We start from the raw sequence: 16254 nt of genomic DNA on the forward strand, positions 1-16254 counted from the left end.
GGACTGGAAACCATGTACCAACAAGGAGGCCAAATTTTACAGCTAATAAATAGCCTATTAATATTAATATTAATACTGTAATAATAGAGTGAAAAACAGGAAAAAACCAAAATTAAATTGGTCAAAGGTGTTGAGGTTGTGATAATTTGATTTAAATTTGACCGACATGATTTTAACGGAGTGGCCGAGCATCCTGGGTCTCACGTGACTGGTGTCACGATATACGAGGTTAACCATGTGCTGAGTCAGCATTGCTTCGAGTTCACTCATTGGACCATTGTCTCTCACCCTTCACTTACGTGTCAACATCTATCGAGATGCCGCGAGCTGTTCTTTTCCGGTCTGTCGTCGGAATCTTTTACCTCCGAACACCGCCGATACTTTTACCTCACCAATTACCAAACCCTCAAATTTTACCAATTAGCTAAACTTTTACTTTACCATTGCTCAAAATTTTAAATTCCAATAGTCAATAATACTTGAATACATAATTGATAGATAAAATAAAACAAGAATCCGCAACTGTAATTGTTGATCATTTTTCCTTTCTATTTTTTAAGATATCTTCCAAGAAATGAGTATTATGATTTATTTTATTTTATATGGAATAAGACGATTGCTTCCGTTTAATTTTCAAGTCCCGTCGCAACTTTTACCTCGTCGGTTTAAGATATTTTTGGGTCCTTTTAATTAGTATATTTTAAATTAGAGAAATATTTATAATTAATTAATTATTAAAATGAGTTTCGAAATTGGGTACGTTGGAGTCGGATCCTATAAAACTCTAAATTTCTCTTCTCTTGTCATTTCAACTTCCAAATTCTTTTGGTCTTCTTTTCATATTCTCTCTCTCTCTCTATATCTCTTGCTTCTTTAAGAACAAAATCTACCCACTTGCATTCGCCATTGATGCACCCGAAACAACTTCAAGCTTCACACACCCATATCGTATGTGTCTTCTTTTTCGCAAAAGAACTCTCTTTTAGCAATTAATCAGCTTTTCCTTTGAGGGTCTTCCTTTTGAAGAATTTTTATTCGATTCTTGATTCTGGTTGAAGCTTCTTTCTGACTAAAGATCCTAACTTTCAGTCATATTTCTAAAGAAATCTTTCTGCGGGTTCTTTTGGATGCGAGTTTGAGTTAATTTGTATGTAAGATGGATAGCTACGATATGTTACGTCCGATCAAGTACACTCAACACAAAAACGTTACAACAATGGTGGCAGCTAACCCATTAATGGCGGCGAAATCTAAGAAGTTCTCTGATCGGCAAACGGCGTCGTTGCCAAAAGTTGTACGGATATCGATGACTGACCCTGATGCTACCGACTCCTCCAGTGACGATGAAGACGAGTTGTTTGGACGGCGGCGGGTCAAGAAGTATGTTAATGAGGTTAATATTCAAACCTCGTTAAAAACAGCAGTGGCTGCCGTCGGTGGTCGGAAAAAGACAGCGAGAAACGGTGAAGGGTCTCTTCAAGCTAAACAAAAGGCGATGAAGTCTGGCGGTGCTCCAGCAGTGCCGGCGGGGGGTATTAGGAAGTTCCGGGGAGTACGACAAAGGCCATGGGGGAAATGGGCGGCTGAAATTAGGGACCCAGCTAGACGTGTACGGCTGTGGTTGGGTACTTATGATACAGCGGAGGAAGCTGCTATGGTGTACGACAATGCCGCTATTAAGCTACGTGGGCCCGACGCTTTAACCAATTTTGTGACGCCACCGGCCAAAGAGACTACGCCGGAGATTAACGTTCCGTCAACGTCCGGTTATGAGTCCGGCGAAGAGTCAAACAACCTTCCATCTCCGACATCAGTGCTACGGTTCGAAAGCGAGAGCAACTCAAAAGAAGGACTTGAACCAGTCAAGGAAGCGGAGGAGTGTCAATCAGACAATGGGTCGGGTCAGGAGAGATTTGACTATCAAATGATCCATGAGCTTGGTGCGGGTCAATTAGGAGATTTCACAATGGATCAATTAGAAATTGATGATCCATTCTTGGATAATCTATTCGAGTTCCCAACCCGTGACCCGCTCCTCTTTGATGAAGAATTATCACCATTCCTAAAATATTCACCCATCGATGAGTTGGACTTACCTGACCCGATCCATATTGAAAACGAAGCCCCGTCATCAGAGTTTGTAACAGACGATAACTTTGCGACACTACCATTTGAAGACACCCAAATATGGTGCAACGACGCTACCAACACTTCATTATGGGACGAAGACTTTGGAATCTGTAATGATATGATGCTGGATGTTACTTCATCATCGATACTGAAGGTCGATGATTACTTTCAAGATATTACTGGCGATTTTCTTCCTGCCGATGTTCTGATGACAGGATGTTTTTAAACATAAGCATCCATCCGTATCATTCCGTTGGATGGTTCATAGTTGATACCATCCAACAAATTTTGCACCGATACAAACGCTTATCATATGAGTAATATATTAATTAGGAATTTTTCTTTTTATTTATGTATCTCTGAAAACGGAGATTTGAGTGAGCTCTTTGTTTGGAAGGATAATAATACGTATAATTTTTCTTAAAGCCCCTGTTTTATTTATTTATTTAATTATTTATTTAAAAGTTGATGATATCCTCAAAAAAAAAAAAAAATTGTATTTACATCGTGTATAAAGCAATAACTATAGAAGTTTTTTAAGAGTATTAAGTGAATATTTTAGGTGTATCAGTATCACACGGGCAGGCGTGATTTGCGCTGCGGGCGATTTTAGTTTGACCGGTCTATTAGAATTTAGAAAGCTTTTTAGTTTTAGTGGCCGATTTAATATAATTGCACGCGGGGCGGGGCGGGGCGGATCGGTTTCTCACATGTTCTATGGAAGTCTATAAAGGCAGAAAGTAATGAGAACCCGAGGGAGTGGGAATGAACTTGTTTCTCATGTTTAAGCCGATTCATAGAAAACGTTTGATATAATAAAATTATTACATTTATGAATTTTGTAATAAAAAGTTAATCTGGGCTTATCATAAGAAAACGACATACTTATAATAATTAAAGGAAATTATACCTAAGTTTTGTTTTCAAATTCTAGTTAAATATCATCCCTTAAAGCTAAGTCAAGTTATGTAACGCTTATATGTGGTAAAAATGTAAAAAGCGTTTTTACTTCAAACGCGTTACACAAATACACAGTATGATTTGTCAGATTGAGTTTTAGCTCATAAATATTATTTATTTGTTTTTCTAATTTTCTAATACACATGATACGAAGAATAAAACAATTTATAATTTATAATCAGACTTAAATACAATTCAAATAACTTTTCAAATCTAACTTAAATCATTTATAACAAAAAAAAAATTGGTGATGGGATAGGGGCATACAAATGCATGGTTGGCATTGTCTCCAAGTGATGGTACATGAAAAGGAATTTTTGCATCATAATATCACTTTCATTGAATTCTCTCAGCATAGAATTGTAATTTTCAAAAGCACTTTTCTAAAGTCAAATTAACCCCTTTCACCGATAATTGACCACGTTAAATTTCCAAAATTGGATCATGGAATAACTTGAAGGTCAAAATTAGTATCAACTTTTTAAATGAAATATATTGTTTAAAGAATATCAACACAGTCACTGAGCAAAGTCGTTGATGATAGATCGTGTTCTTTCTTTATTAGTAGAGTACTATCTAATAAGTTTACGTTGACACTATAATAATTTTATACGTATAATATATGATCGGATTATTAATAAGTTTAATGATATTTAGATACGATCGTGTGTTAATTTATATATTCAACAACAAAAGTTGGCTCTCAAAAGAGAAATACAATGCTGACACCGGAAGTCTTAGAGCATTAACAAATAACAACCACATATGTCACATGTGGAACTCCTCTGTATATCCGCAAACAGAAGAAAACTACTTTGTACTCTATAAATAACATGTTATCAAAAACATTATATGTTGTTTAGCTTTCACTTCACATACAAGTACATAACATCTTTTGATTAGTGTCTTCAGTTGGAGGATCAAAATTAATCATAATTACCTCATTTCATATTCTCATGGGATCTCACTTGCATGTCTTTGTCCAAGCAATTAATTTACTACGTGATTACTATCTAAAAATGATGCGATAAAATATATTCTAATGCAAAATCAAGAACATAGATGGCTTCATATTATAATAAGAATACTTGGAAATTACATGGCTTTTGTTTGGAAGAAATAATTGTAGTAGGTTGCATGTCATGTGGGGTTTATGACAAACCTTAATTCTCACTCAAAGGTGTGTTTCTCCATCACAAGAATGAATGAATGAAAAACAAATCAAACATTCCCTCATTATTATGTCCCAATCTACATTTAAATTTCGGTTGATAAACCGCTTGTTCCAATGACACCCAAAATAATAATATTTCTCCACGACCCTGTAATGAATCTTTCATAATTATTTATAATATCCACAAATTTAAAGATATTAAAATTAAAAGTTGAATTCATCACTGTCCCTTGGTTATATATATAGTGAAAAGCCCAATCAAGTGATTAAAGTTGAATGTGTGTATATATCATTTTTAATAAATGATGATTTTTTTTATTTGTCATATTCTCATTCAATTTTTCGAATGTTATTTTACTAGGTGTAAGACCAATGTATTACATGAGTTTATTTAAAAAAAATTAAATATAAAATTTTAACAATTTAAGAAGTTTGAATTTATAAGAAAAATGAGAAAAAAAAATAAATTATTAAAATTAATGAGACTTTAATACATTAAATACATTACATATATAAATCTTTTCTAATTAATACCTTACATATATTACCTTACATATTAAATGTGAAATTTTAATTTAATAAAATAAAAAAATACAATAAAATGACAATTGGAAAATAAAAAATTCAAAAATTCAAGAAAATGCCATGTATCCAAATGAATGAGAAGATGACATGTAGCAAAAAAAAACATTCATTTATTAAGAATGATGGTTATTTTGATTTAATTTTTTTTCCATATGTTATTTTATAAGTTTTTTATTTTATTAAATTTCATATGTAATAATTGTAATAATTGTAGTAATAAATTGATATCAATTTCATTAATAAACTTACCTTTTAATTTAAAAACTCAAAAAATTAAAGCTCATTAATTTCTTTTATTTATTTAAATTATTTTTTTTAATTTAAAAAATAAAAAACATTTTATTAGATTAATTCATTATTTTTCTTATTTTCTTATAAATTCAAAGTTCTCAAATATTTTGACATATATATATATATATATATATATATATATATATATATATATATATATATGTATGTATGTATGGAAAAGTGAATATATACCCTTAAGGGTATATAAGCTTAGGTACCCAAACTCACTATACTACATTGTTTTGTATCATATATAGACATTGTAATTGTCCAATGTTGTTATAATTTAACTTCTAAATTGAATTACTTCAAAGATTTTTATAAATTTCATATTTATCTTCCTCTTACATAATTGTCATTTTCAACAATAATATATATAGCCTAGTAAGTGTTCAACAAAAATATGTGATGTAAGAGGAAGATAATAGTGAAAATTTAAAAATATTGAATATAAATCAAGTTAAGGGTTGAAGTTTAACAATATTATAATGAATATATCAAACAAAACGACGTATTATTATGAGTTTGGGTACCTAAGCTTATATACCCTTAAGGGTATATTCACTTTTCCCATATATATATATGGGTAAAGTGAATATACCTAACAACCTTATATAAGCTTAGGTACCTAACCTCATCAAACTATGTCATTTTGCATTAAATTTTCATTGCAATCATGAAAGATTCTTAAACTTTATCCCTAAACTTGATTTACTTCAAACCTACATCATTTCATTTGTAGCGGTAGGATATGAAGCCTATCAGACGGTATTCAATAAAAGGACGTGATGTAAAAGAAAGATAATTGTGAAAATCAAAAGATTTTGGAAGTAATAAAGTTATGGGGTTGAAGTTTAAGAACCTTAGACAATTACAATGTAAATATGATACAAACTGATGTAATATTATGGAGTTAGGTACCTAAGTTTATATAAGGTTGTTAGGTATATTCACTATCTCTCTCTCTCTCTCTCTCTATATATATATATATATATATATATATATATATATATATATATTATTTACAATTTCGTAATTGAGTATTTAAGAAATTCGTTGTGTTTTAACACTTCTACTCCAACATGAATCATGAATCACTGTATAGTTAACCGAAAGCATACCCATTGAAGTGGTCTCCAATGTTTCTGATTTGTATTTGGTAATATTCTTGGGATTTGTGTATGCATTTTCATTTTAGTACCGATAGTACCTGTAATGTAAAATAAAGAAATGTCATAAAATCAGCCACTTAAAATGGTTGTAATGTATGTAGCATCATGATTGATTTCTTAAACTTTGATATGTTGTGTTGAGTTTGAATTTTGGAATACGTGGATAAACACATTCTCTTTTCATATTGTTATCTTAATTTTATCTTAACTAAAGGTTGAAGACTTGGTGCCAAATCATTATTCTTGTTTTGTTGAGTTTGCATTCTGGAAGTATCTCGTCAAACAGAGGACAGAAAAGTAGTATGCTTGTTTTGGTAAACATGGCATACATGGATTGGATGGGGCCTGTTTGCACGACCGAAGATTCAAGATGGAGAAATGGTGTGAATTAAACGCAAATTTTGAAGTATTTTTTATAGTAAAACTAATATTAGTTTGATTTAATTTTTAATATTGTGTTTGTATTATGCAGGTGCTTGAATAACGTGGTGAACAGGTGAGGGAGATCCATTATCGGTCTCAAGCCAAGGATTGTTACGTGAGTCAATTTGGCCCTCTCTTAAAATACTTCCCACCCAACCATTGTGCCTACAATTTACAAAAGATGAATCATAAATACATATTTTACCCTTCCTTGATCTTTTCAAAAAAAAAAAAAAAAAAAAAAAAAAAAAAAAAAAAAAAAAAAAAAAGAGACAATACCTTTGCTGCATGCGAGAATCCAGACTGGTAAACAGAGTTCCTTGGCAATAACCAACATGGTGATTGAGAGTGCTTTTTATAGTTAAAAGTGTTTTTTTTAAAAAGTGTTTATTGGTTTATGGTTTTTTTCTAAAAGCAGTTTTAAAAATATGTTTTGATTGATTTTTAAGGTGATAAAAGCTAAAAAATCAATAAGCCCTAAAAACTCACGATTCTCTTGCTTTTAAAAACTACTTATTCTTCTTTAACAAAAAACCCTTTTTAAAAGTACTTTTCATTTACCCAAACACATTTTCAACTTATTTGCTTATTGAATAAGCAAATAAGCTAATAAGCCTTTATTATAAGCAATCCCAAACACCCCCAAGAATAATATCGAGGGTAAAGTGTCAAGTACATTTATATTAATATGTCTACATTTATATGCATATGTATATACATATACATATGCATAAGATACATATTAATATACATATATGAATATAAATGTATAAATATTCATACATTAATGTGTATGTGTGTGTATATATATATATATATATATATATATATATATATATATATATATATATATATATATATATATATATATATATATATATATATAGACTTAGGATCATATATAACTAACAAATAGTGTGTGAATGTATGACCAATTTTGGTCCAATCAATAGTTAGGGATAATTATAGAATTTTGAAATTAATTTATTTATTTTCATTAATTAAATAAGCAATATATATGGAATTGATAATGTTACGTTTCAATTTATCAATTGTTTCCAAATATTCATCATATTTATTCTTATATAACAATCTTACCGTAGCTATTAAAAAAAACTCCAAGAGGTAATCAACTAGAGAATGGGAAAAAGCATTTTCAATCACCATGAATATTGACGTTGATTATTTCAAAACTATGGGAAGCAATGTATTTTTTTGGTTTGTTTACAACTAATGTTACTTCTTAGAGAATGGATGTTGATTTAAAAAAAACTTTTTAAAATACGAATTAAGGTTCGATGTTGGAGTTTAATTGTATGCGATTAAGGTTCCGATGTTGGAGGCTACTTGTATTGGATTAGATTATTCTTAAAGAATGTCTTTATTATTAGTACATATTGTAGGTTAAACTGGATTTGAATCTAACAAAACATATTCTTTAAGAATGTATTTATTTCTTTTACAAAATACTATATGTTTAATTGATTTTATGTGAAACTGAACACATTCTTTAAGAATATATTTAGTTTTACCATGTACACATTCTTAAGTATATATTTAGTTTTACCATGTACTGTAAGTTCAATTAATTTTATGTGCAACCAAACACATTCTTTAAGAATTATTATGTACTAATAATTTACTTTCTGTAACAATCATCTATTATGTTTATAATTTTTTTTCACAACAATAAGAATCAAATATTTTCATTTGCATGTTAGTGTATGTTACTAATTTGAGTCTTACGTAATTCAAGTCTTTAACAATGCACCATGCTCTTCAAGAATATGAAGACAATGATCTTGTAGAAGATGATGAATAATACTCTCTGAGAAAGAATCTTTATCATTATGTTTCAGAATGCAAATTCTTTTCATATTCTTTTAGAATGACCATTATGTTGAAATTCATACCAAAAATGGCTTATTTATTGTATATTCTTTAAAATTATGATATATTGTTTAAATTTTGATTATATGTAAAATGAATATTTCATATTCCTCAAGAATTTTCATTTGGTGTTATAACTTTTGTTTGTGTAGAATGAATATTTCATTTTCTTCAAGAATATGTTAAATAATAGTCATGAATCATTCTTAAAGAATCAAATCAACTCCATGTATGAAACTAGTTTTATGGACTTGCGTTTCTAAAACAAAATGATGTAATTATCCATACTTAATTTTGTAAAATAAGATAAATAAGTATTTAATGAAACTCCAATTAAATTATGCAATAAATAAGTAGTCTTTCTTTTTTAAATATATGTTAATTGACTAAAATATTTTAATAATTTATTAAGTGCAGTTATACAGTGCATGTTATCTCATGTTAATCATATGTAAACTCATATCATACCCATTCATTTTTTTAATCCAATGGATAAGAAATGGTCATACATTCACACAAGTTCATATTTATTCCTAGCCCTATATATATATATATATCTATATATATATATATATATATATATATATATATGTGTGTGTGTGTGTGTGTGCATAATCATATCATATATGCCTATAAATGTATACATATGCATATTCATACATAAATACATATAAATTTATACATATGCATATTAGTATGCATATATGCATGAGAACGGAAATTGTGTTGTTCTTATTGTTAAACTGGTGAAGAGAACAAAATTTTGGAAAGTGCTAAGAAAGAAATATAAATAGATCATAAAGTTCTTAAAACTGAACTTAAAGAAGAGCTTCTTTCGTTTTCAAAAAAAGTCATAGTGGATATTGATGGGTTCCGATTAGTGGAAAAGATAATAAAAGGAAACAACATTAATTTTCACAATAAGGGACAACGGTATAATGGGAAAAATTACCAAAATTCTAGAAATAAAAGTGGAATTTAAGGAAACATGGGAGGTACTTTTAAGCAGAACATAAATGGAAGGAATCAGGTAAACGGGTTCTACTTCGAACAGGGGCAATCAAGTTATACCTAATTTAAATCGAAAAAATAGAGGGTAGAAACAAGAGGCTACTAAATTCAGTTTTGGAGTTAAAGATTCAAGAGTATTTATGTCAAAAGGGGAAAACAATGGAAATTATAAGTGTAACAGCCAAAAATTTCCAGGTATTTATTATTGGTGTTTTTTTAGATTTGTGAGTGGACTCAACGAGTTGGAGCTCGAACTCGCCGAGTAGGATCGCGATTTTGGACACGGGTTCGCGTTTGGACTCGGCAAGTCCAATAGTGGACTCGGCAAGTCCATGCTGTGTAATGAAACACTAATTCCCAGGGTTTGAGACCTATTTAAAGGGCCTTATGGCCGTCATTTGTGCTCACCAATCCATAGAGAGAAACCCTAGAGTGCTTGAGCGTTTTGAGAGAGAAAGGAAGCCATTCTTGACCTTTGTGGTGTTGTTTAGCAAGAAGAAGGAGGTCCTAGCCAAGAGGATGAAAAGGAGGTTGCTATACTGTGGACTTGAAGCTTAGATCATCGAACTTGAGGTATCATTTCAGCTCATCTTCTATTTTATGAAGTATATTTGGATTTAGGGTTTCTTTTGGCCTTTGTTGGGTTGATTTGATGCCCAAATAGTCCCTTTCTAGTGATGAGGATTTGGATCGGGATCCATAGAGGTCCAGAGAGCCTCACTCATCAAGATTTATGAAGAGCAATGGAGGTTATAACCTTGAGTTGTGGTATTTGGGGCTAAATCATCATATATGGTCATATAGATGTTGTATGTACATCAAAATAGCAACTTATTTACGTGATAAATAAGCTTGGAAGGACTGGATCTATGAGTTAGTGGAATAGATCTGACCTCAGGAGTGAGTTTGATTCGTTGCATGGCATGGACTCGCCGAGTCCAAGAACAGACTCGGCGAGTAGCATGAAGATTGCCCAGCACCACTCAGCGAGTGGTCTTGCCGAGTTGAGGGATTGACTCAGTGAGTCAGGGAGAGTCAGAGTGGGTTGACAGGTGGACTGAGTCAAGCTGGGACTCGCCGAGTTGTTCTTGAAACTCGGCGAGTTGAGTCGTGGAGGCCCCACAACTCATGCCAGGTGGAACTCGTCGAGTTAGGAGAATACTCGACGTGTCAAGTGAGGATTCCAGGGTAATCAGTGTATGCGCTTAGACTCGCCGAGTCCTGTCAAAGTTGACCATTGACCATTGACCAATGTTGACCTATGTTGACTTGTTAAGGGATAGTCAACCTTAGTTGGGAAAGTGTTAATTAGAGATGTATTGTGTTATAGGAGGACTATAGCTCGGGAGATCGAGCACTAGTGATTTCAGGGATTTACGAATTACCGAGACACGCGAGGTTAGTCTTCTCACTATACTTTACCTTGAGTAGGTAAATAGAGTTATATGATACAGTGCTTGTATGCTATATTTATATGTTATGTGTTGCGCTACATTATTCTTTGTGATTTATGTTGTGCATGTTTACAGAGTTAGAACCTGAGGGTTCACAGAGTTGGGTGCACGGACCCACAGAGTTATAGCCTCGAGTGGCTAATATGTGTTATGTGTGGTATTTTGGGGAACTCACTAAGCTTTGTGCTTACAGTGTTTGGTGTTATTTGTTTCAAATACTAGTGACGACCGTGGGAAGGCGCCAGCTTGATCCGTACACACACATGGGATTTATGATTTTGAGATCTTGGGATTTTTGTATTAATTGGATTGAATGTTCAAATATGGTTGTTTTATGAATATTAAGTGAATTATGTTTTATAAAATTTGAAAATTTTGTTTTGAAATTTACGGTGGTACAAGTTGGTATCAGAGCCTTGGTCTGAGGGATTCGGGTACACCTTCGGGAGTATTTGAACTTAAATTGAGGATTTGGAAAATATTTTCAAAAGAGAACCAAATTTTTCTAAAAGTAAAAGATTTTTATAGAAATTCAGAGAAGAAACGTGTGTACGATCAGTCAGCGCCCAAACGGTGATTTCCCAAAATACCTTTATATTATATGTTTATGAAAATTGATATGATGTATTCTCTTGCTAGAGTAGGCTAGGTATTCCTATTAGGAATAGAGTGCCCTGATTTGTGATGCCTTAGCCTAAGGAGAGGTGAGCTGCTATGAGATGCTTGAGAGTGAATAGGTAGCAGCAAGGAGCTTATGAGAGATCTGTTAGAGAGTGATAGAGTACTTGGAAATTGGGATCCGAAGAGGAGGATTTGGGGTGTATACTGAAACGGTGTGGACAGTAGTATTGGGCCCGTACTACTAAAAGCACCGGGGCGGTATACGGTCCAAGTAAGAATCTCCGAAATGCCAAGGATCAAGGAGGATGAGTTGTCGAGTGTGAGTATGCTCGAGCGGATTCTAATTTATCATATGTTGTATGTCAGAGGTTGATCATGGTGAGGACACGCCATATGCCGGAGGGCGTCGGGGCTAGTGATGAGGAGATCCGTCAGATTATTCACGAGGAGGTGGTTGCGGTCATCAGGGCAGAGATACCAAAGATGTTCGGGTCTATTAAGACCGCGCTGATTGAGACTTTCGACGAGCGTTATGCTGCTCTCTATGAGGCTGCTGTTGCGGCGGCCACCGCAGCTGTTGCTGCTGCGAGGTTGCAGGGTGGTGATGCGTTGCTGTTCCGAGAGTTCAGCAACACGAAACCACCAGAGTTTGATGGGATCCAGGACCCGGTGGCGGCTATGAGATGGATTTCTGACATAGAGGGGTGTTTCTTCACTTGCTCATCTCCTGAGCATTTGAGAGTACGGTTTGCGCTGAACCAGCTTCGCTTGGAGCGAAGGACTGGTGGAAGTTTGTCACAGCACACTTTTCGCCTGCTGAGCTTGCGGAAGTGACCTGGGAGAGGTTCACTGCCATGTTCCGAGATGAGTATGTTCCCCAGGTGGAGAGGGAGCGTTTGGCCCAGGAGTTTCTGACCCTCAAGCAGGGCACTGAGTCTGTTACGGTGATTACCACGATGTTTCACGAGAGGGCGATGTTCTGCTCTAAGCACGTGTCCACTGAGCAGGCACATATGAGCCGGTATTTGAGTATCTTGAGGCGAGACATTCGGGAGTTCGTGGCGAACTCCTCATACCGGACATTTGTTGAGCTTCAGGAAAATGCCCAGAAGAGGGAGATCGAGCTGGAGACTTGGGCTAGGGAGGAGGCTGAGTCTCAGGGGAGGGATCAGCGACCGACACAATTCCAGCCGGCAGCCAAGCGGGCCAAGCCCGCTGATCCCAAATTAGGGAGCCAGAAGGGCCGCACTTGTGGAAAGTGCGGCAAGGGTCATGATGGAGTATGTAGAGCTGGATCTTGCTACAAATGTGGCAAGGAGGGGCATATGGCCAAGGACTACCCCAAGGGGTTTGGAGTGTGTTTCCACTGCAACCAGACCGGACACCGGAAGGCGGAGTGTCCACAGTTGCAAGGATCAGCTCAGGGAGCACTTCAGGGATCTGCCCCTGCCGCCATCAAAGCTACTGAGAGCGTTTCAGTTGACCGCGGAGGAGGTCCGCGCAGCGCCCGATGTCGTGGCTGGTATGTATTCTTTCGTGTATTTATTGTAATGTTGAGATATTATGCTTATATTATGTTATGTGTAGGTACTTTTCTTGTGAATTCTGTACCTGCCTTGGTATTATTTGACTCAGGTGCGAGTCGGTCTTTTGTATCTTTGGCTTTTAGTCAGCACATCAGTGTTAGTCGCAAGGCGCTGAGTCGGCCTCTGAGAGTTTCCATAGCTGACGAGAAGGTGATATATGCCACGGAGGTGATCCGTGGGTGCGTACTCGAGATTTTCGGTGTTGAGTTCCCGATTGATTTGGTTCCTATTGCCATGGGGGATGTCTGTGTCATTGTGGGCATGGACTGGTTAAGCAGGTTCGGTGCGGTTATCGACTGCGAGCGACAGCTAGTGACCATACGAGACCCTAGTGGGGGAGTTCTTATAGTGTACGACGAGGGTACCCGTTCTGGATCAGCATTTTGTTCGGCCGCTAGGGTGAGGCAATGTCTACAGCAGGGCTGTAAGGGTTTTGTAGCATACGTGTCAGATATGCCGGTTGATTCCAAGAGGCCGAGGTCGGTGGAGGAGGTTCCTATAGTGCGTGAGTTCCCGGATGTCTTTCCAGAGGAGTTGTCGGGTGTGCCTCCCGTGAGGCAAGTAGAGTTCAGTATCAATTTGGTCCCGGGGGCCGCGCCTATCGCTAAGGTGCCTTATCGTCTTGCACCTCCAGAGATGCAAGAGCTATCCTCGCAGCTTCAGGAGCTGTTGGGGAAAGGGTTTATTCGGCCGAGCAGCTCGCCGTGAGGAGCGCCTATTCTGTTTGTCAAAAAGAAGGATGGTTCACACCGGATGTGCATTGATTACCAGGAGTTTAAAAAGCTGATGGTCAAGAACCGTTACCCGTTACCGAGGATCGACGATTTGTTCGACCAGTTGCAGGGAGCATCTTGGTTCTCCAAGATCGATTTGAGGTCTGGATACCATTAGGTGAGGGTGCGAGATGAGGACGTCCAGAAGACAGTGTTTAGGACGCGTTATGGGCACTATGAATTTGTGGTGATGCCTTTCGGACTCACCAATGCCCCGACAGTGTTCATGGATCTCATGAACCGGGTGTGCAGGCTGATGTTGGATCGGTCGGTGATTGTATTCATTGATGACATTTTGGTATATTCGAGATCTAGAGAGCAGCATAAAGAGCATTTGAGGGAGATCCTCGGAGTTCTGAGGTCGGAGAGGCTTTATGCTAAATTCTCCAAGTGTGATTTCTGGTTGCGAGAGGTCCAGTTCCTTGGACATCTTGTTAACCAGGAAGGGATATTGGTCGAACCGACCAAAGTTGAGGCGGTGATGAGTTGGGAGGTGCCGAGGTCACCCTCCGAGATCAGGAGTTTTCTAGGGTTAGCCGGTTATTATCGGAGATTTATCAGGGATTTCTCTAAGATCGCAGTGCCACTCGCTAGGTTGACCCGGAAGGGTGTCACTTTTTCATGGGGCCCTGAGCAGCAGGCCTCTTTCAAGATGCTTCGCCAAAGGTTATGCGAGGCCCCGGTGTTAGCCCTCCCGGAGGGAATGGAGGACTTTGTAGTATACTGTGATGAATCGATCTTGGGGTTGGGAGCGGTGCTGATGCAGAGAGGGCACGTGATAGCATATGCATCGAGGCAGTTGAAGCCTCATGAGACGAGGTATCCCACCCATGACCTAGAATTAGGGGCAGTGGTGTTCGCCCTCAAGATTTGGCGCCACGATTTGTATGGGGTTTGGTGTACGATATACATGGACCATAAGAGTCTGAAGTATTTAATGGATCAGCCCAACCTAAATATGCGGCAGAGGAGGTGGTTGGATGTGGTTAAGGATTACGATTGTGAGATCCTATACCATCCGGGCAAGGCTAATGTGGTAGCTGACGCCTTGAGTCGCAGGGCGGAGAGCGCCCCGTTGCAAGATGTATGTTTGCGATTGACCGTGATGACTCTGGTGGTGGACACCATTCGAGGAGCACAGGCTGAGGCAGTGAGGTCAGAAAACCAGAAGAGGGAGCGCGTTTTTGGGTTGGTATCGGAGTTTGTTACTGATGGTCGGGGGCTTATGACTTTTCAGGGGCGTATTTGGGTACCGTTTGTGGGAGGAACGCGTACCATTTTGATGGAAGAGGCTCATCGGTCAAAATTCTCGATCCATCTTGGGGCCACTAAGATGTATTTGGATTTGAGGAGGGAGTATTGGTGGCCCTGTATGAACAGGGATGTTGCGTGGTTTGTTGAAAGGTGCTTAACCTGCCGTAGGGTTAAGGCCGAACACCAGAGACCGCATGGTAAGTTGCAGCCGTTGGAGGTTCCTGAATGGAAGTGGGAACAAATCACCATGGATTTCATCACCCAATTGCCAAGGACTGTTCGGGGAGTTGATGCAATTTGGGTGATTATGGACAGGTTGACGAAGAGCGCTCACTTCCTTGCTATCAGAGAGAGTTCTTCCGCAGAGAAGTTAGCAGAGATATGTGTGAGGGAAGTAGTATCGCGGCATGGGGTGCCGATCTCGATTGTCTCAGATCGGGATGTACGTTTCACTTCCAGATTCTAGAAGAAGTTTCATGAGGAGCTAGGTACTAGGCTGCATTTTAGTACCGCATATCACCCCCAGACAGACGGACAGAGTGAGCGGATGATTCAGACACTCGAGGACATGCTCCGAGCATGTGTATTGGATTTCGGGGGAAGTTGGGATTCGTATTTGCCCTTGCCCGAGTTTTCTTATAACAACAGCCATCATTCGAGCATCGGTAAGCCACCCTTTGAGCTGTTGTACGGGAGGAGGTGTCAGACCCCCATTTGCTGGGGAGAAGTCAGACAGCGCGTTATGGGAAACACTGAGATCGTACTTCAGACGACAGAGCAGATCCAACAGGTCAGACAGAGGTTACTGACTGCTCAGAGTCGACAGAGGAGTTATGCGGACAGACGCCGGTCCGCGCTTGAGTTCCAGGTCGGTGATTTTGTGGTCCTGAAGGTCTCTTTTTTGAAAGGAGTTATTCGATTCAGGAAGAG

At 37.1% G+C, this 16254-nt stretch overlaps 1 protein-coding gene across 1 annotated transcript; it reads left to right on the forward strand.

Annotated features, from left to right (window-relative positions):
• Positions 1-823: 823 nt before the first annotated feature.
• CRF3 (cytokinin response factor 3) lies at positions 824-2555 on the forward strand. The gene has a single exon (XM_078977356.1). It carries the CDS (start codon positions 1157-1159, stop codon positions 2354-2356), a length of 1200 nt encoding a protein of 399 aa, XP_078833482.1. The 5' UTR covers positions 824-1156; the 3' UTR covers positions 2357-2555.
• Positions 2556-16254: the final 13699 nt, after the last annotated feature.

The sequence above is a fragment of the Lactuca saligna genome, chromosome 2 (assembly GCF_052625555.1).
Source record: "Lactuca saligna cultivar CGN05327 chromosome 2, ASM5262555v1, whole genome shotgun sequence".
In the NCBI taxonomy this organism is placed as follows: Eukaryota; Viridiplantae; Streptophyta; class Magnoliopsida; order Asterales; family Asteraceae; genus Lactuca; species Lactuca saligna.